Source organism: Dreissena polymorpha, chromosome 3 (assembly GCF_020536995.1).
Source record: "Dreissena polymorpha isolate Duluth1 chromosome 3, UMN_Dpol_1.0, whole genome shotgun sequence".
Taxonomy (NCBI): domain Eukaryota; kingdom Metazoa; phylum Mollusca; class Bivalvia; order Myida; family Dreissenidae; genus Dreissena; species Dreissena polymorpha.
The window spans coordinates 95,820,467-95,842,265 of NC_068357.1; the positions used below are offsets into that span (position 1 = coordinate 95,820,467).

The following is a 21,799-nucleotide window of genomic DNA, read 5'->3' on the forward strand; positions in this document are numbered from 1 at the left end:
CAGTTACAGGCATAAGTGTGTGCACTTAATTTTAGTAGTGATAGACGCAGGAAAAGTGTGAGATGGTTAACTGATCACCGTCATAGGGCTGAACTACTGTTGAACACGGCAAAAAACACCAACAAAAGTAGGTTGAGTCGGAGATTAAAGCTGCGACCCATGATTCCCGGTGCCATTGCGTTACCAGTGAACTATGGAACTGCTCTACGTTCAGTGCAGACGGTACACCTTGTTTGAAAAAACGCACCAAAAACGGACATCGCAGCTTGGTTAACGCTTTAGCTGCTCAGAATGTAAGAATCTCGATCCGTATCCTTATGCGATCCGCAAAATATGGTTTGATATATGGTCAAAGTATGATTGATTGCTCCATGATACCATTTTAAAATTAAGAATAACTTCCCTTTTAAGTACCAAATGCATGCACATACTTCTTAAATAAGGCAAAGCAAATATGCCGTTTAAAAATTCGTCAACTTATAAATTATCATACATTTAGGACATTTAAACGTGTAACAGTATAGTAAACATCAAGAAAGCCCCACACCCCCACCCTCAAGCATTTATCGTCTGTGCGACACGGTTCCTCATAAAATGCAGCCACTGGCGCGGAGATTCGCATTATAAAATGTAAAAAACAGAAAACATATTCAGGTCTTACAGTTTTTCTTGGATTTTATTAGTTCTATGCATGGGTTCTTCTGGAGTGGTAGCGATTTTATACTTCGCCGTGGTACAAAATATGTTTAGTTGTTCGTAACCGTTTTGTTACTCTTCTAAAAAGAAGATTTGGCGAAATATCGTTCAATAATATTAAATGAAAAGAGTCGCGTTATAAGAAAAATTTAGTCAGCATATTGGTAAATGGATGAGCAGGGTTGTCCAAGATGTTTAACGACAAAATACAGAAATCCTTCTTTAAAACTACTCGTGAATGTATGCGGTCATTCGCTGTAAGTATGTGATAACATGGTCGGTTGGGTTTACCATGATCGTTCGGATAAACTTGTTTCGGACTCCCAAAGTCTTTGATAATTTTGCTATGACGGCTATGGGAGTCCATATGCACCCCTTCATAAACACAACCGCAGTTCTCCGCAGAGGATCAGTGCGCGTCACTAAAATGACGTCATTCGTGACAAAACTCTTTTTTGCAATGCATAAGCTTAAAAACAAATTAAATTTACCTGAATGGCAACCTAGAAGTTATTCTTAGCATGCTCCCTAAACAACACAACGATGTTTCAACACACTTTTCTTGTTGACATTTTATGTTGAAATTTGAAACAGTGTACAGTGATTTTTTTTGCTCAAATTTACAGGCGATTTTCGGCTGCTTCCCAATCGCAAAAATACACGTTTTTTCCCAAAAATCTGACCAAAATTTCCCAAAAAAGCCCAACTTCCAAAAAAAACAAAAATTTTTTTTTTTTTTTTTTTTTTTTTTTTTTTTTAGAAAGAGGTCTCATATAACTTAATTATGATTTCTTAAATCTAGGTCTCCACTTTATTTTTTAAACATCTTACAAAATATATAACTTGAATTTAGTCATTTTTGTCCATAAATCATTCCCAAACTTGCCACTTTTAGTGATTAAAAAAAATCCCAAATTGACCAGACTCCTTTTCTAGAAAACTCCCTGAACATGCACTTAAAAACAATATCACTTCTGTTACTTATAATCCTATTTATAATGCTTAATTTTTCCCAATTTCATGGTTAATCGCGCTATTTTTCCCAATTTCACGGTTTATCGCGCTAATTTTCCCAATTCAAATGGCACAGGCTGTAACAAATTAAAGCAAAAAAAATCACTGGTGTAAATATTCAACATCTGTTTGACATCGTTATTAACTTGGGCTACATTGGAAGTCACTACGTGCAAACGATTGGTGTTCTGCAACCAAACTGATAGCGCACATTTTAAGTAGGGAATATTGTGACAGTTTTCCATTATGGTGGATAGAGGGTACTAAAAAATAACAAAGTAAATTAAAAGCAATTATTTCTTGCTTTAATGGTACCATTTGCGTGAGTTTGTGATTAACTCATCATTTAGACAGGTATATAAACGTTGAGAAGGTATTTGCAGTATCAGTGTTCCTTAGCCCTTGCAGTGGTGATCAAATTTTGCATGTTAGGACAATAGACAGCGCAATGCAACTCATGGCAACCCTTTGGGTTATAAAGCTGAGAGTTGAATTATTGCAACTTATGCTTTATTGGGAGAACACTGTGTAACTGTAGACAGTAGAACCTACAACAAACTGGAATAAACTGCATAACATACCCCACAGCAGGATTTTGTTTGGACAAACTTTGTTCGGTCATTTGCTGTATTGAGAGAACACTGTAGAACCAATGACAAACTGGAATAAACTGCAAAACACCAACCTGTTTAAATCAGCAGTAGACACTGATACTACGATATTTCCAGTATATGTAAATTATTTAAATTTGCCTCCACAGTACTTAAATTATAATACTAGGTAAGCCCTAAGGTAATTTGCCCCATGGGCCACCTTGCAAATGTTTGTAAAGAATGTTCTTGTCAAACAACATAGTCTGGGACCATGCGTTAACATCGCTCACCCGACAATTAGCGGTGTTAATGTTTCCCAACAGTAGACATTCATTCTGCTGATGAAGTCCGTATTACACAGACGAAAGCTTCAGGTATAGCGTTCAATAACTAGTGTGTGTAATTTGACAGTTTAAAACTTATTGGATTATCATTGAAACCACACAGTCAAACTTTCATCGAAGAACAAAGTCTGGTGATGTTGGCTCTTTAAAAATTCATGTACTGCAATGTATTTGTTGTGAATTGATGTATTTATCGCTAGTTTTAATGGTTCAATACTGTGCAGGGCTTTTTTTCAGCTTTTTGGGAAGATAGCTCATGGCTAACCGCTTTGAAATTGGGAATTTTATCGGCATTTCAAAGAAATTGGGAAAATAAATAGAGATTTAAAACTACATGAATGAGTTCAGCGTCTTTAATCACAAACACCACCATGATCAACAGTTTTCCACATAATAAGCTCACACAAACTCTTTCGTCACATCAGGCACCATTTTATTAGGAGGCGCTTTATCTTCTTCTGAAGAACTACTGCTTTCAACATGTTGAATATCAGTCAGCACTTTGCTTACGGAAATCAACGATGACAATGCAAAAAAGTCACTTGTCATTAGCAATTGAAGGAGTTTCAATGGAAAGACTTGTACTTTTTGACGATGTTTGTTTATTTAATGATGCTTGCTTAACAAAATCAACAGTTTTCGTTTTGCCACCGGGGTTTGCTTACGCTTGAATACGCTTGAATATCATTGCAAATATAATAAGCGCCTGAACAACACAGAGAATATCGTGCACACGAATAATGCCGACGTTATCCAAATCGAGGTATAGTCGAAAAACTGTACGAGACCGGATTGGAGTACGCTTTGTTAAAAAGTCATTAGAATAGCGTTTTTTTCCCCAATTGGGAATTTTTTAGCAAATTTTGGGAAAAAGTATACTTTTTGCAATTGGGAATATAGCTAAATTTCGGCTATAAAATCTGGCCAAAAAAAGCTCTGCTGTGGTATTGTGTGCATTTATTACGATGTATTTTTTTTCTGTGTAAAATACTGCATGTATGTCTATATTTAGTTACATTACATGGTTTGTTGCAACACGCACACTTTCTGTGCATGGAACTTGACAGATGACAGCAACATTTTCTGCGTTTATTAAAACACGGGTTTTACATGGCATACATGTATAGTGAACAGTGTACACTGTAGATGCAGAAAAAGGGACAAATAGCAACAAATATTATCACCTTGCTGTAGAAAAAAGATACAAATCATTTCTTTAATTGTACATCAATAAATATTCATGCATTGGAATTTAATGGTTACCACATAAAATTGTAAATGGGTATTGTTTTCACAACTTACTCACAATGAGGAATTAATTTCTCACAATGTTTACTTACCCTAAACAAGTACTGTAAACATTAAAATGATGATGATGCCTGACTTCTTCTTTAATGTACTGTTTTAATTACCGTTGTATATTATGTAAAGGGTAAAACTGTGATTCCTTGTTAATCAATCTGCAATAAACACTTACTTCAATTCTGAAGTCAATCAAAAATACAAGTGGTCAGTAAACCCCGCAACCCTGCGTTTAACCACGCCCTCATAAGCATTCTCGTAACCAATTGGACTGTCAACATCACAGTTCGGCGACTGGAAAGTTACCTGGGAATTTCTTGTGATGCATCTGTGTGAGCATACATTACAATGTAATGTGCCTTGAATATTCGATGCGCGCATCATCTCGTATCGGTGGATTATCTATTACTAGATGTTGTGTTTATAGAGATTTCACGTGGAAGTTGATACCGAGTGACTTTTACAAGTAGGAAATATTGATGCACTTATAGAGAAACCTTGATTTTTTACAATCGCCATTTTAGGTTACATTTATTTATATCAGTTATCATTTAAACACTTATTGGCAAAACTATAAATTGTCATATAATTTATGATAGGCCCAATTTTTGTGAATCAAACCATTTTTTAGTCCATTCCAAAACACCTCTCTCAATGTTCATATGCTAAAATCATGTTTAGAATTTAAATTCACATGAACTTCGAACATATTATTTGTTATGGCAGAACAGCATGTACAGTCCATATGGAATGGGTGACTTCCACATAAAAGCATCATCTTTAATAAACTCATATGAGTTCTTAACTTTGTGTTTTATAGCATAAAATTTGGTAATTGTATTGCAAACAACATGTGGTTAATAATTCCTGTTTAAAAAGAAAACATTACAAACAAACAATAATATTATTGTTGAGAAAGATAATTTGAAACACACTATCCACATGTAAAATTGGTGGTAAATTAAATAAGGTTGAGGTGACAACTCAATACTACTTTCTATCAAAAGCAGTTGAATTAGTGACAATATCCTGCAAAATTGTGACAATCACTTACCCTTTAGGGAATTATAAATATTCTTTCACATGTGTTAAGCTTATATAATTTTTGTCAAAGGGACCAATGAAGCGAATAACTCCGTGAATTAGGTCCTAAATCATTAGCCAAACAAACATACTGCACACTTGCAAAGATTTTTGAGAATGGCTAGAACAAAATTCATCTCATTATTATTATTATTATTTTTATTCTCATTATTAATATATTATCTCTCCAAATTTACATGACTTAATGAATGTCTAGATTGGGATTGTCAATGAACAGTAACAGTCACATTTACCTTTGTGCGTTTTCATAATAAAACTTAATTAAATGCTGAAATTCTGCACCAATAGTGAGGCTCGATTGTTCATTGTCGGCTCGGGTACTACTTAAATGTACCCCAGATACTCTTAAGTTTACTTAAATGTACCCTGGGTACGGTAAATATACTAACACGTACAGGGAATGTTAAATTGGTTGAGTTACTCGCAGGCTGTTCTGGTTTTATGCTGTTTTCAAAAGCCATTTTCACTTTGCTTCTGAGGTTTAAAGGTTAAATGCTGAAATTCTGTACTGAGAGTGAGTATGAGTTGATCACCTGTTCTTTAGATGTGAGAGCTGCGTGGATCTGCTGTTCATCAAAGGATCTGGAAACTGCCCAGAGTGCGACACAGCCTTGCGGAGAAACAACTTCCGACTGCAACTCTTTGAAGATGCATATATTGAGAAAGAGGTGGACATTCGTAAGAAAGTTATAAAGGAGTAAGTCTTAAACATGGTACAATTGCAGATAATTAAATCTGAAGTTTGTAAGATGATCTTGAAATAAAAATATTGGTTTTATTATTGAACAAAATTGTGTGATCTGTATAATCCATCGTCTTACAAATATTGTTTTATGAGGTGTACGAGTAATTTAAAATGTAAAATTATATCAAAGCAACATGATGTTAGATTCAGCTGTGTTCAGTAATGTAGACCATCTTTACTGGTTTGTTTTTATAGTTGCTACAGAAAGGAGGAAGATTTCACAACATTGAGGGAATATAATGACTATTTAGAGAGCATCGAAACTTTTGGTAAGGCACTGTTTTTTGTATGGACTCTTTATAAAATGTTATTAAGATTGATTTACAAATGACAATTTTTCCATTAGTTTTAATACCATGAACATAGCATATTTTGTTAATATATACATTTTGATGTATTAAAAAAATGGTATGCTTCCACATAATGTGAGGCATAAAGCATTGCATTTGTCTGTCTGTACGACCTGTAGCTTGTGCTTTTGAATTCCTCTTTAATTAAGTGCTGTGTAGGTCTTGCTCAAAATTTCACTTTTGAATGAAATTAATAAGACAGTCACAAAGATTGAAAAGAAAGGAATTTTGAATGTCCTTAAAGGCCCTATAAAGATGACAAATCCAATTATTATGCATATAAACTTGCCTAATTTTTACCGGATTTCAGATACTCTTGCATAAAAAATGCTAATAACACAGCTGAGGTGCCAAGAAGAATTGAAGATATACCCATTTCATAATTGGAAGAAATGTTAACAACTTTGCAACTAACGTGATGTGTAGCCCCAAAGCGGTGACGTATGCTAAAAATAGCCAAAGGAACATTCACTTTTAATTCTATTTAAAACAACTTTTTACCAGCTAAAGTTACTAATTAGATCACTACAAACGTTTTGACCATTAAAAGAAGAGACATACTTTGTGAGTGATACTGGAAAACATTGAAAATCAACGATATATTTTTGGTGACCTGAATCACTTTCACTTTTCCGAGTAAAAAGCGATGTAAATAAACTGATTGTTTGTAAACACGATTGACTTGGAGGACACTGTATTTTTAACTCAAAACAAGTTGTATTGCTCATATTTTTATGGTAATGTCCAGTAGCATATAGGTACATTTTGTTTTTTAATAACCTTTATATATAAAATATGGAAAAAATATTTAAAAATCGGTAAATATTTACAGGTCTTCACCTTTATAGAGCCTTTAATTTGTAGAAAATCTATTAAAAAGAAACACTCATTTTTTCATGACATGCTTTTGAAGAAAAATGTGTTGTTTATTCTGATAATTGTTTAGTATTTACAAGCCAATCAACCAATGATATTTCATAAGGAAAGAGCCAGTATTATATTTAAAGCCACCACACTGTATTGTTTTGTACAGATATTGACACTCATTTAATGTGTAGAAACAGTCAACAGTAACTTGTACATTAGAATTTTTGGTAGTTTTTTCTGGATCTGCCTGTTCAAACATGTGCAGTGGGGGCATATGGCTCTGTGACACATTTCTAGTTGATAAAGGCAGTTGTTATGATTTGCAAATTTGCTTATTTGGGGTATTTGCTTGAAATGGTTTCAGTTTACAATCTAACAAACAATCAGGATGTTGAGAACACAAAACGGCTGATAGAGCAGTACAAGCGTGAGAACAAGGAAACTTTTCAGAAAAACAGAAGTAAACTGGTGAGCAAATCACAGAATTTCTCAAACATTCAATGGGTAAGAAGGGTGGCTGGCTCAAATGGAGGCGTCACATTGTAGAATGCATGGTAGTCCATATCGGGTGGATGGGCTTCAACAGGATTTAGATTAAGGCTCTTTGAAGTTTATTTATATAGACAAGTATACACTGGGAAAAAGGTATATTGTATCTGTCATTTTGTAAGTTTAAATATCAATACTTAATACATGTATTGCCATACAACTATCCTAAACGTTTTTAATTATCAAAATTAAAAGAAATGACATAAAACAATTTTATATATGGAGCATGCCATCTCAATGGCTAAAAGCAACACTATCTATTGCATACAATACCAGTTTATTATCTTTATGCCTGCTTATGAGTAATATCATGTATTTGCATATGAAACATGTAAACCAGCATCAGCATGCTAAAAGTTTATGTGTGTTTGGTATTTTGGTATATGTTGTGAGTATGTATTCTGAAAATGTGTGCTGACATTTTATGCACACTCACTCATAGCATGAGAGTTATTTACTCATAAATTGAGCTGTAGGCTAACATGATATAGGAAACTGCACAGCTATTGAAAGCTCAAAGGTAAGGTACACCCAGTGTAATTTACAAACATGTCCTGGGTAAAGACTACCAATACAGTGTTTTCTATGTTTAGATTTGTCAATGTTATTTTCAACCCAATATATATTTGGGAGCATTGCAAAAAAATTGCGTGTGAATAAAGTGTTTACCAAGCTCAGCTTGTGCAGTAGGCACAAGCTAATCAAGGACAACACTTTCCGCCCAGGCCTACTGCACAAGCTTATGTGAGACGCCACTTTACGCACATGCAATAAGCCCTATTCTCTTAGAGCGCAACTAATATGTTGTGTTCAGTGTCTTCTTAACAAAAATAAAAAATCCAGTTGAGGCGGGAAATGTCGTCTCTGGTTAGCCTGTACCGACTTCTAATCTGGGTGGACACTTAACGCATATGCATTAAGCCCCATTTTCCTGTGTTCAGAGCAAGGATGAGGAGTACCTGGCCATGCTGATAGAGGAGGAGGAGAGAGAGGCACAGCTGCGCAGGGAGCAGGACCGGGTCAGAGACATGAACGAGAAGAACTCCCGTAAGAAACACAAGGAGGAGCTCATAGATGAACTGGTAGGAACATGTTCAATCTTGTCCCACTTAGAAGCAAAGTGAAAATGGCTGCATGCAACCAACATAATCCCAAAACTTGCAGGCTGTTCAGGTTTTATGCTGTTTGCTGCTTGTCAGTATTTGAGGGCTAGAAATGAAGCAATGAAATCGCTTATTTGTTGCGTATGTGCCAAACTCAAGGTCCTGTAACTTAAACAAGGGAAAGATTTTCAGCTCAATGACATGTGTTTGGATGGAGACATTGAACTGAAATTTTGTACATGTATGTTGGTAGCTTTCATGCAGACTTTTCTGGTAAAGGTCTCTGTTACTAAGAATAGAAAAACATTTTCCCAATAATAAACTTCAGTTTTGATTGAGAAAATGTGCTGCAATATTGTGTGTAGGTTTTTTTACATGTTTACTTATCTTGGGATGGCAGATTTGTTTTACTGTGAAACCATTAATTTTCGTCAGCATAAAATTTCGTCATTCTTTCAAAAAAATGACTATTTCATCAGCACTGTATTATACCTAAACGAAGTCAACTCATTCGATAAAGCTTTACTGCATTTGCGTTTTACAGCAACGTCACGTGTCAATTAAGTGCAACGTATAATGTACATCTCTTGGTGTCAAAACCTGATTTATCTTGATTACGAAACAGACATAGTAGGTGTGCATGAATTACGTTTGACTTTAATGCCTCATGCCAACGGTAATTCAGTCTTAGTTTTGTTTAAACGTTGGACATAATTATTCATTCCGATTTTAAATTCGTCAAACGGTCAACTGAAGAAATAGACGAAAATTAATACCTGACAAATAATAATGGTTTCGCAGTAATTAATATTAAGCTTAATCTTTGAAAACATGATTTTTTGGTATATCTCCGTGTTATAGTTTTGTTTATCTTATGATGCTGGGCTAGCACTACAATCTGCTTAATTTGCTGATGGCTGCATGTTCAAAGTGAGTCTGGAGACATTTCTGTTTGTCTATACTCAGTGGAAATGCTCCTAATCGTATATATTGAAAATCCTCTTAATCGACAGTCGATAAACTAAACCCCTCTGAAAACTAGACAAATGTTCATGTTTTGTATTTATCAATATACCGGTACCCAGCGATTTCTTTCCTTCTTTGTAAAGTACAGGAAAACAGCACTTTACCAATCTGGGGAAAATTACATATTTCCCTAATGAAGGTTACATTTTTTTTTTAAATGTACTTTAATTAATTTACTTATGCAGCTCTATGGCTAGAACCTTAGTAAATATAATATTAACAACTTGACATCAGTTATTATCAATTTTAAGGTATTTGTTAGCAAAAAATCAAATACACTTATTTCCAATTTGAAGATTTCACGATACAATTTTTCCCAATTTCAAGGTTTTCACGACTTGATTTTTCCCAATTTTGAGGTTTTCACGACTCAATTTTTCCCAATTGGAACGGTACGGGTACTTTTCCCAATAGGAAAGAAAAATCGCTGATATCTTTAATTTATTAAAAATCACCCCAATACTGGAATTCCCTGCATTTTGAAAACCAGCCAATGTTTAATAATTGCATATTATCAAACTTATATCAACCCTCAAAACTGTCTTGGTGTTTGTTTCCGGCACCTTTATTATTACACCAAAAGTGTGGATTAAAGGTTTATCTAATAATAAACGGCCTTGAAAAATAAAGAAACTGTACAAATTGCCAATTATAAAAAGACTTTAATCACTTGGAATAGAATTTTCTTAAAATTTAAGCATTATGTCCCAGGTAATTTATCTTGATATCACCTTCGTATTGAGTTTATTATAATCCTATTTGCTTCTGAGATAACAAGACTGGCAAATAAAGCATATTCTCCACACACAAAATAAAGTCAGCTCAGGTAGAGTTTCAGCCTTCAAAGAACTTTTCCATTTGATCAAACAAACAATTTTATGTAAGGTTTGTGTTCCTTTCTGATGATTACAGGGATGTAGAGAAGTTTTCAAAGTGAAAACTTTAAATATTACCCGGTAGTACTTTTCAGAACTCTGCAAACTCTGTGTTTAACATAGACTACAACAAAAACTGGGTTTAGTGTTTTGAAAATTTGATTTCAGTATTATCATGAGTATTCAATTCACCTAAACCTATGTACTTGAGTTATCATGTATTTCAGATGTTTTCTGAACGGCCTGCATCTGCCATACTTGCTCTGCACAATGCCGCAAACACCACAGATCATTCCAGTGCAAAAGGGAAACAACCCTTCCCTAAATTCTCATCTGGTGCATCATGGGTAATACAGAACAGTGAAAATGATCTCAAACAAATTTATATTTATGTTCTTAACTTATTTCTAACAAAGCCAGTTTGCATTATAGTATATATTAAACTTGAGAGAGTATTGCGACGACAGAAACACGTTGCTGGTAATTTACTGGTAAATTATTCTAAGATAACATGTTTTCTTAATCCATTTGCAGCTATCCCGATGGGCAAACTTTTTGCATCTGTCGCACTGTCCTTTATTTCACACAGATATGAATAATCTAGAAGTATGGAGGTTACATTTAATGTGAAGCATTAGAGACCAACACATGTGCTATAGTTATTGATGCTGGAGTTAATGGTGGTAGATCCTTGTTGAAGTATGAATGATGTTGCCAGGACTATGAGATTTAAGTTAAGTTGGACAAGGGCTGGACTGCAAATCAGAGGATTGTGAGTTCAATACCAAGCCCGGCAACATCAGGGCATTGGTAATAAGATCCTTACTACTTCCATCCTCATCCTAGCTCTGATTTGTGGCAGTCATCAGTTACTTGCTAAGGTACTGTTAAACTGGCTAGCCCAAAAAAGTGTTACCTGTAGTTGGTTTACTGACTGCTGTGATCTGACTGAAATACTGTTGAAAACAGTGAAAAACTCGACTAAACAAAAAAATATTCATATTAACGGTGTTTACATATATTCGTGAACAAAAGGCAAAGTCAGATTACTATTAAACAAGAAGTGAGCTCTAAGCTGTATTTTTATGCCCCCAGTAGGGTGGCATATAGCAGTTGAACTGTCCGTCAGTCTGTCCGTCTGTCTGTCTGTCCGTCCGTCCGAAAACTTTAACATTGGCCATAACTTCTGCAATATTGAAGATAGCAACTTGATATTTGGCATGTATGTGTATCTCATAAAGCTGCACATTTTGAGTGGTGAAAGGTCAAGGTCATCCTTCAATGTCAAAAATCAAAAAATACAATCCAAGGGAAGTAATAAGCTTTAAAAAGGAGATAATTTCTAAACCTGCCAAATGTTATATTGAAATTTTATTTCAAAGAGGCGCCATAGGAGGAATTGTGTTTCTGACAAACACATCTCTTGTTCCAAATGTGACCACATATACTCTGCAGGGATTCCCCACCACTGACGGGACTGCACTGCCGACCCTCACAGACCAAGGTGAGCCGTACATCTACACACCGTGTGAGCTCCAGATGCTGGGACCTGACCCGCCCAGCGAGTCGGATGTACAAAAAAAAGGGTAAGCAGTGACAAGTTTTGTATTGGCGATCAAAGTCTCTATTCCAAACTTTATATAAATAACATTATATTGGTCTCCTCATAAGCTCGACTATTATATATGAAATATATATATAGTAGAGCTATCCTACTCACCATGGCGTCTGCGTGCAAATGTTAAAGTTTTCGTACTACCCCAAATATTTTCTTTGTCCCTTGACATATTGCTTTCATATTTTGCATACTTGTTTACCGACATGACCCCAACCTATAAACAAGAGCAGACAATTCTATCAAGCATTTTGTCATAATTATGGCCCCTTTTCCACTTAGAATATGCAGCAAATGTTAAAGTTTTCGTACTACCCCATTTATTTTCATTGTCCCTTGACATATTGCTTTCATATTTTGCATACTTGTTTACCAACATGACCCCAACCTATAAACAAGAGCAGACAACTCTATCAAGCATTTTGTCATAATTATTGCCCCTTTTATACTTAGAATATGCGTATTATTGATAAATCTATGTTAAAGTTTGCGTATTACCCCAAATATTTCCTATATCCTTTGACATATTGCTTTTATATGTTGCATACTTGTTTACCAACATGACCCCAACCTATAAACAAGAATAATTGAACATTTTGCTTAAATTGCCATAACTTCTTTATTTATGATCACATTTTATTATTACTTTGACAAACAACACTTACCTGAATACCACAATGGATTCCACCCAAACAATACCCCACGCCCCTACCCAGAATCCCTCCCCCCCCAACCTCCCCCCCCCCCAATTTTTTTTTTTTTTTTTAAATATCATCTAATTAATTACCCCACCCCACATTTTACCCCCCTCTCACCCCCACCCCCCTACCCCCCCAATTTTTTTTTAAACATCATCTTATTAATTACCACACCCCACATTATACCCCCCTCTCAACCCCCCCACCCCCACCCCCCCTACCCCCCCTATCCCCCCCCCCATTTTTTTTTTAAACATCTTATAAATTACCACACCCCACATTATACCCCCCTCTCACCCCCCCCTACCCCCCTCACCCCCCAAAAAAAATTTTTTTTTTTTTTCCTTTTTTTATTTTTGAAAGATCGTCTAATAAATTATTGAATATGAACAATTTTCCCATGACGGCTAACGTTATAATGTCAAGCACTCGAATAGTTGAGCGCGCTGTCCTCTGACAGCTCTTGTTGATTTGAAAAGTTTGTTTCATACATTCAAGTGTTAAATGATTATTGCCCTAACTATAATGCACAGTTTCAACTTGTGTCAAAACATTTTAGTATATTTTTTGGTTTATGCCGAACACAAAACTAGATTACACGTCACAATTTTAATAAAATTATGATAAATGAAAAAATTAAATCAAACAAAATGTATAACCTTGAAATGTTCAATTGGAATAATGTTTATTTCAATGTATTTTTCTTCGTTTAATTGAACTTTGACTGTAGTTTTGTTGTTATCTTTAGTATGCATCCATAATTAGGATAAAGCCAGGGACCTTCTGATCGCTATGTGGACACCATATAGGGCATATATGTTACACAACTTTGACCTTATTAGACATAATGGACAGAAGTAGGGCTGATTTTGAATAATTATGGAATTATGAGTATAATTTACATCACTTAGTCCAGTTTCGGAATATCTCAGGATATCACCATTCAGATTCAGGATTATTAGCAATTTGTTGTTGCATATAATGAATTTAACAACAAGAACATTTTAAATGTTTTGTTAAAACATCATAGTGAGTTGTTGCTTTTAAGTCTGACATTTAATACCAAGTAAACATTCTTAGAGTAACATATAAATATATAAAGATAAAACATGAACAGAAAATAACACAAACTTGATAGTTTGGATTTTAACACATATAGACACAAAACAAATAGACACAGGGAAATAGTATGTTGCTAAAGGGAAACCACTCTTTATTATAGAATGTCATGTAAAAACTACAGAGTTAGATTCTTGATGTAATGAGGGATTTTTAACCAGGTTTTCCGAAGGAAAAAACTGGTTATTAGATTGGCGAATGCGGGCGGGCTGGCTGGCTGGCGGGCTGGCGGAACAAGTTTGTCCGGGCCATAACTATGTCGTTCATTGTCAGATTTTAAAATCATTTGGCACATTTGTTCACCATCATTGGACGGTGTGTCGCGCGAAATAATTACGTCGATATCTCCAAGGTCAAGGTCACACTTTGAGTTCAAAGGTCAAAAATGGCCATAAATGGGCTTGTCCTGGCCATAACTATGTCATTCATTGTGAGATTTTGAAATCATTTGACACATTTGTTCACCATCGTGGGACGGTGTGTCGCACGAAAAAATCATGTCAATATCTCCAATGTCAAGGTCGCCACGACTAAAAATAGATTTAAAAAAAAAAAACTTACAATGGGGGTTAATTTTGTTTGTTCATTTCAAAAGTTCAGTTTGAGTTTTCTCCCTTTATCAGATTTTTTTTCACAATGAAAACCTGGTTTTGTGACAATTTTGTCCCTTGTATTTTCTTAAATTAAATAAAGATGGAGGGTGCTAAAATTGTGTTAGGGTAGCATACATACATACCTAGATGTTTGGGTCAAGGTCATTGTAGCTATATAGTTACTGGTTTTCCCTCAGTAACTATAGACAATCCCAGAATCAATAAATTGACCCCCGCCATATTGGCTATCATGTGACCACGATGCCATCTTGGTACTGAAGAATTTTACAAATAACAGTGTTCTACATGGGTGACATGTAGAACTTATTCTTCACTTAATGTTTAAGGCCGAATTTGCTGTTTTTTTTAAAGAAACCATTTTCAGTTATGCCTTTTGCTTAAAACACAATTATTATCCCCTCGCTTTTTTAAAAGCGTGGGGATATTGTGGTTATCTCTGCTGTCCGTCTGTCTTTCTGTCTGTCCGTCCTAGCCACTATCTCCTCCTACACTATAAGCACTAGAACCTTGAAACTTACACATATGGTAGCTATGAGCATATGTGCGACCCTGCACTAATGGAATTTTAATCTTGCCCCTGGGTCAAAAGTTATGGGAGTTGGGGCGGGACCGGTTCAGAGATTTTCACTTATTTTTTTAGGTTATTTTATAATTTCTTCATTTCTACACCGATTGTCTTAAAATTGATACCGAACCTCTCTTATGACAATACGGTCCATCTCAACTATGCATGGCCCCATTACCAACCCCAGGGCGCCCCGTCCACATAGGCCACGCCCACCCAAAATTGCATTTTTACTATAATTTCTTCATTTCTACACCGATTCACTTAAAATTGATACTGAACCTTTCTTATGACAATACGGTCAATCTCAGCTATGCATGGCCCTATTACCAACCCTGGGGCACCCCGCCCACATAGGCCACGCCCACCCAAAATTGCCTTTTACTTTAATTTCTTCATTTCTACACCGATTCACTTCAAATTGATACTGAACCTCTCTTATGACAATGCGGTTAATCTCAACTATGCATGGCCCCATTACCAACCCTGGGGCGCCCTGCCCACATAGGCCACACCCACCTAAAATTGCCTTTTACTATAATTTCTTCATTTCTACACCGATTCACTTCAAATTGATACTTAACCTCTCTTATGACAATACGGTCAATCTCAACTATGTATGGCCCCATTACCAACCCTGGGGCACCCCGCCCACATAGGCCCAGCCAACCAAAATTGCCTTTTACTATAATTTCTTCATTTCTACATCAATTCACTTCTAATTGATAATGAACTTCTCTTATGACAATATGGTCAATCTCAACTATGCATGGCCCCATTACCAACCCTAGGGAAGCCCCTGGGTCAAACATGCGGCGTGGGGATAATAATTCCGGAGATGTTAATTACATGTAGCGAAATTTTTTAAGATTTATGATCGAGATGTACAATTTCTTTGAAAATCAGATATCTGTCTTTGATTAAAACATTATTATTTCTTTATAAAAAAGTATATAGATCCAGATATACTCATTAAGGAAATGTATATGATTCAATACCGAGACAGCCTTTTTTATTGAATAGTACATATCTTTGTTTTTCTAAAGATTTATTAATTTTTTAATAATACTTCTTATTAAAGTATCATTTTTAAGGTAATGTAAAAGCTCTAGCCGAAATAAAATTTGTTATTTCAACTAATATTGGTCCGGAAATATTTATAAGCGAAACTCTATAAGATTTAATTAAGTGGCAAACTTTTCTTACTAAAAAGTATATGGTTTAGTCTTAACCTTTTTTTTTTTTATTAATATATTTTATTTAAAAATCGCTTTCAAACAAAAATCTCTAGCCAGAAAATATTTTTGGTGATTTTAAATGTACTAGTCCAGGGGATATTTATAAGCGAAAACGTGTAAGATGTCAGAACATGGCAGGTGTTTTAATTGAAAATCTGCTTTTGCTTATAACTTTTTTTAGCTCACCTGATTGCTCAGGTGAGCTTTTGTGACCGGTCTTTGTCCGTCGTCCGTCCGTCGTCCACATTTGGTTTGTTAACACTCTAGAGGCCACATTTCTTGTCCGATCTTCATGTAACTTGGTAAGAAGCTTTGTCCCCATGAAATCTCGGTCGAGTTCGAAACTGGGTTGTGCCGGGTCAAAAACTAGGTCACTAGGTCAAAAAAAAGAAAAAACTTGTAAACACTGTAGAAGTCACATTTCATGCCCAATCTGCATGTAACTTTGTCAAAATGTTTGTCTTAATGATATGTTGGTTGAGTTCAAAAGTGGTTCCAGTCCATTGAAAAATAGGGCCGCCAGTGGGCGGGGCAGTTTTCCTTATTTGGGTATAGAGAAACCTTGTAAACACTCTAGAAGTCACAATTTTAGCCCAATCATCATGAAAGTTGGTCAAAACATTGGTTTTATTGATATCTCGGACGAGTTGGAAAATGGTCCAGATCGGTGAATAAACATGGCCGCCAGTGGGCGGGGCATTTTTCTCTATATGAATATAGTGAAAACATGTGAACACTTTAGAAGTCACATTTTTGGCCCAATTTTCATGAAATTTGGTCAGAGCATTTGTTTCCTTGATATGAGAGTTGAGTTAAAAAATGGTTCTGGTCAGTTGAATAACATGGCTGCCAGGGGGGGGGGGGGCAGTTTTCCTTATTTGGCTATAGAGAAACCTTGTAAACACTCAAGAAGACACAATTTTTGCCCAATCATCATGAAAGTTGGTCAAAACATTGGTTTTATTGATATCTCGGACGAGTTTGAAAATGGTCTAGATCAGTGAAAAAACATGGCTCCAGTGGGCGGGGCATTTTTCCCTATATGTATATAGTGAAAACATGTGAACACTCTAGAAGTCACATTTTTGGCCCAATTTTCATGAAATTTGGTCAGAACATTTGTTTCCTTGATATGAGAGTTGAGTTTGAAAATGGTTCCGGTCAGTTGAATAACATGGCTGCCGGGGGGGGGGGGGGGCAGTTTTCCTTATTTGGCTATAGAGAAACCTTGTAAACACTCTAGAAGTCACAATTTTTGCCCAATCATCATGAAAGCAGGTCAAAACATTGGTTTTATTGATATCTCAGACGAGTTCGAAAATGGTTCAGATCGGTGAAAAAAATGGCCGCCAGTGGGCTGGGCATTTTTCTCTATATGTATATAGTGAAAACATGTGAACACTCTAGAAGTCACATTTTTGGCCCAATTTTCATGAAATTTGGTCAGAACATTTGTTTTCTTGATATGAGAGTTGAGCTTGAAAATGGTTCCGGTCATTTTAATAACATGGCTGCCAGGGGGGGGGGGCAGTTTTCTTATACTTATATAGTAAAAAAAGCTTTAAACACTCTAGAAGTCACATTTTTTGCCCAATCATCATGAAACTTGGTGAAAAGATTGGTTTTATATATATCACATAATTAATGCCATAATTATTGCCCTTATATTGTGCAAATTTTCATTATATTGTACAAAATCCTTGTTAACACACTAGAGGTCACAATTTTGTTTCAGATTTTATGAATCTTGGTCATAATATTTACTTTTGTAAGCAAAGTTTGATGTTTGGTAAGGGGGTCTACTCAAAATATAGGTCACCAGGTCAAATCTTACAAAAACAAAATCACTCCATATGCCAGAGTTTTGGTTCAATAATGATGAAACTTGACCAGGATGTTTGTCTGGACAATATCTAGGTCAAGTTTGACGTTTTGTAAAGATTGAATGAACCGACTTCTCTCAGGTGAGCGAACTAGGGCCATCTTGGCCCTCTTGTTTAATTTTATCATTGAAATACCATTCTAATGTTAGAATCAAAGTATGTAGCCTGAACAACCTGTGTTTGTCTTGTTCTAAATATTTACTTATATGTTTACTTGCTTTACTTAATTTCTTACTTCAATCTAAATTGACCATAAAAATGCTCAACATGACACATATGTAGTTATACGTAAACTTAAATAGTCCCAATAATGTTCCCTGCATTCTGTCAACGTATTAATTTCTTTCTTAAATGTTGACCATACAGTTAAGATTTAAAATAAAATATTCAAACATGAACGCATTTTTTTTTTGCTTCGGTAATTACGGATTGTCAATTTAATTTAATTAATTAATGGTAAAAGAAACACCATCTGCGATTTAGGAACAAAGCATTTCCTCAGTGGGAGACGATGTTTTAATGGTGGATTAAAAGTGTTAATTGGTATGTCTGTGACACCATATATCTCCACATCTGAAGATGCTGTTATTAAGATAAGATACCATGCGTCACTTCTAATAACATGTCAATTGACATTAAAGGCCTAATTCATGCTGAGTTTTATCACAGTTGTATATCTTCTTCTCAGGTTTTATGACTCTTAAACAATGCAGATGGACGTGATAACAATATTTGTTTAAAAAATACGAACTGTAATATGATTATTGTATCAATAACAGAAACCTTTTTAATCTTCAAATATATTTAATAAAAATGCGTCACTTCGTTTTATTGTTCAGAGACCTATACAAACATATAGGTCCCTGCATTGTTCTTCAGTACCAAGATGGCGGCGCAGTAATCAGGGAGTAATCGATTTCTGGGATTGTCTATATAGAGTAGTGCTGAAATCATGTAACTAAGTTGCTTACCACATGCAGTCCTAGCTTTGAAATGCATTTTTTTGCCAATCAGGTGGATACAGGTCAAGGTCACTTTCCCTTCAAATAGAAAAACTCTTTCTGCTATAAACTTGATTTTGTATGTCTGTCAATGTGTCACAGTATTACCACATCCCGTTTACCTTCCCTTTGGTGACTTACTGCACAAATAGTAACCCCTCAATTCCCTAATATTTTGCAGGTTTCTTAAGAACGTGCGCAGTGCCAGTGACGCGGAGAGGGGTGGGGGGTACGAGGCCAGGCTGGCGTGTCAGAGGGCGCTGATGGAGGCGATGTGCGGGCTGTTCTTGTATCAGGACACCAGCGAACCCATGACCTGATCACAGCTAACCCATGACCTGACTACGGGATCATTATAGACATTTGATACCAAAATTAAAGTCAAGTTGATTAAAGTCAAGTTACTACTTGACATAAATAGTTTATTGTGAGAGACTGTTTGGGTGAGCGCTCTCTGTGCTCTTGATTCTCAACTTGAATTGTGATAATCACAGGCGTTTGTTACCAGTACTGATGTTCTTGATAGTTAACTTGAAGGGATACAAGCCTGTAGACAGTAATTTATAGCTAGACTTTTCAGTTTGTTGGTCCCAGGGTTAACAGTAAATCAGTTTGATTATGCAGCCTTGTGGTCAACTCGGGTATTGATGGAACATTATCATATGCTTAATTGTGAAACATGCATGTCTGAAAGGCATTGATGAAGTATAGGCCGTATTCAAGTACCTGTGATTTCTGTTAAATTACTAAGGTAAGGATTAATAAACATTTTGGAGGCACATGAGTGATCAAAGGATGTTTAACGTAGAGAGCATTACCTCATTTACAAATTAAGGAAGGGCTACTCACCCTTGATTCGATTTGCTCTTAAGTCAACTACTTTGTTTTTTGTAGTTTTTAAAAAGGGTGATTTTTGACATCATTCAAGTGTGTTTCGAAAGTTGTACTATCTGTTATCTTCATAAATAAAATGTCATCTTTCTATATTCTTGTTTTTTCTCCCTACACATGCTATTTTAAGCATAAACCACATATTTATGATATTTTACTGAGTTCAATAAATAAAGAACTATCTAGCTCACAAATAAATACAAGCAAGAAATGTTTTATATTTCTATTTTCATATGTCTTTGTGCCACCTAACAGTCCTACATAAAGCAATATTATTGTGATATTCAAATAAACACTAGCAGTGTCTAGGTCATAAGTGGTAAACATTATTGTTTGAATTGTTATACCTTAAGGGTGTGTATAATAAATCGGTGCTTCAGACAAAGTGCGTTTATCTTGACTCCTGGGCAAATTAAGTGGGTGTAAACAATGCACTAGTTTCAAATAAAATAAGCCAGTACCGGTAAACAATTTGTTAAACAAAGTCATAAGATATGATATGAAAAGCCTGGCAGTTGTGTCTTGGCTTTGATGTCAGAGAGAATAATAAGTTTTTACCTGTTTGACTTGAGGGTTACCTTTCCTAGTAAGTTTGGAGCGTAAAAACAAGATGGACTCTTAAAACATAATTGTTTTCAAAATAGCCATTTTTATGCCCCCGGATCGAAAGATCGGGGGCCATATTGGCCAGTCTGTCATTCATTCATTGTGTGTGTACCAAAACTTTAACCTTGGTTAAAGTTTTGCAATAACTTTTGCATTATTGAAGATAGCAACTTGATATTTGGCATGCATGTGTATCTCATGGAAAGGTGAAAGGTCAAAGTCATCCGTCAAGGTCAAATATATGGCTTCAAAGCGGCGCAATAGGGGACATTGTGTTTCTGACAAACACATCTCTTGTTCAAATATAACATAATGGAGTTGAGTTGTGTACCAGCATAATGCTAAACAAGAGATGTGTTTGTCAGAAACAGAATGCCCCCTATTGAAGCCATATATTTGACCTTGAAGGATGACCTTGACTTTTCACCACTCAAAATGTGCAGCTCCATGAGATACACATGCATGACAAATATTAAGTTCCTATCTTCAATATTGCAAAAATTATGACTGACGGACTGACACAGTGACAGACAGACAGGCCAAAAACAATATATACCCCCAATCTTTCAATCCGGGGGCATAAAAATGCTAATTAAAAATTATACAATATTTTCAGAAAAGTAACAATCTTTATGTGATGCTGATATAGTGTTATCGTTCACAATGTTTATCAGTTCTTATTTTGTGTATGCATTTACCTTTCAATACTTCAGTTCCATGGCAATGATTGAGGCTGTGGATTCTATGCAGCACTGTTGCTTGCACTTCATGTAAAAGCATTACTGAATGGTGTTGTCAAGTTAAATAATAGTGACAGAATGTAGTCATCATTTTCAAGCAAACATTTCTTGAATGTCATGCAGATTTTGTTGTTTTTTTGATAAAATGTATACACATGAACTGTTTGTTCCTTGGCCCATGGGACAAGTCAAGACTGGCAAATCTTTGTGCACGGGGTAGATCTGTGTGTTGATCCTTAATCAACCAAACATTATTCACTG

The 21,799-nt window shown here is 35.5% G+C and overlaps 1 protein-coding gene across 1 annotated transcript; it reads left to right on the forward strand.

The window, feature by feature from the left end:
- The first annotated feature begins 781 nt into the window (after nucleotides 1–781).
- Nucleotides 782–20,283, forward strand: LOC127875409 (CDK-activating kinase assembly factor MAT1-like). Its single transcript, XM_052420468.1, has 8 exons — nucleotides 782–953; nucleotides 5,598–5,750; nucleotides 5,994–6,067; nucleotides 7,380–7,483; nucleotides 8,506–8,646; nucleotides 10,796–10,915; nucleotides 12,024–12,154; nucleotides 19,483–20,283. Exons 1-8 carry the CDS (start codon nucleotides 865–867, stop codon nucleotides 19,619–19,621), a joined length of 951 nt encoding a protein of 316 aa, XP_052276428.1. The 5' UTR covers nucleotides 782–864; the 3' UTR covers nucleotides 19,622–20,283.
- Nucleotides 20,284–21,799: the final 1,516 nt, after the last annotated feature.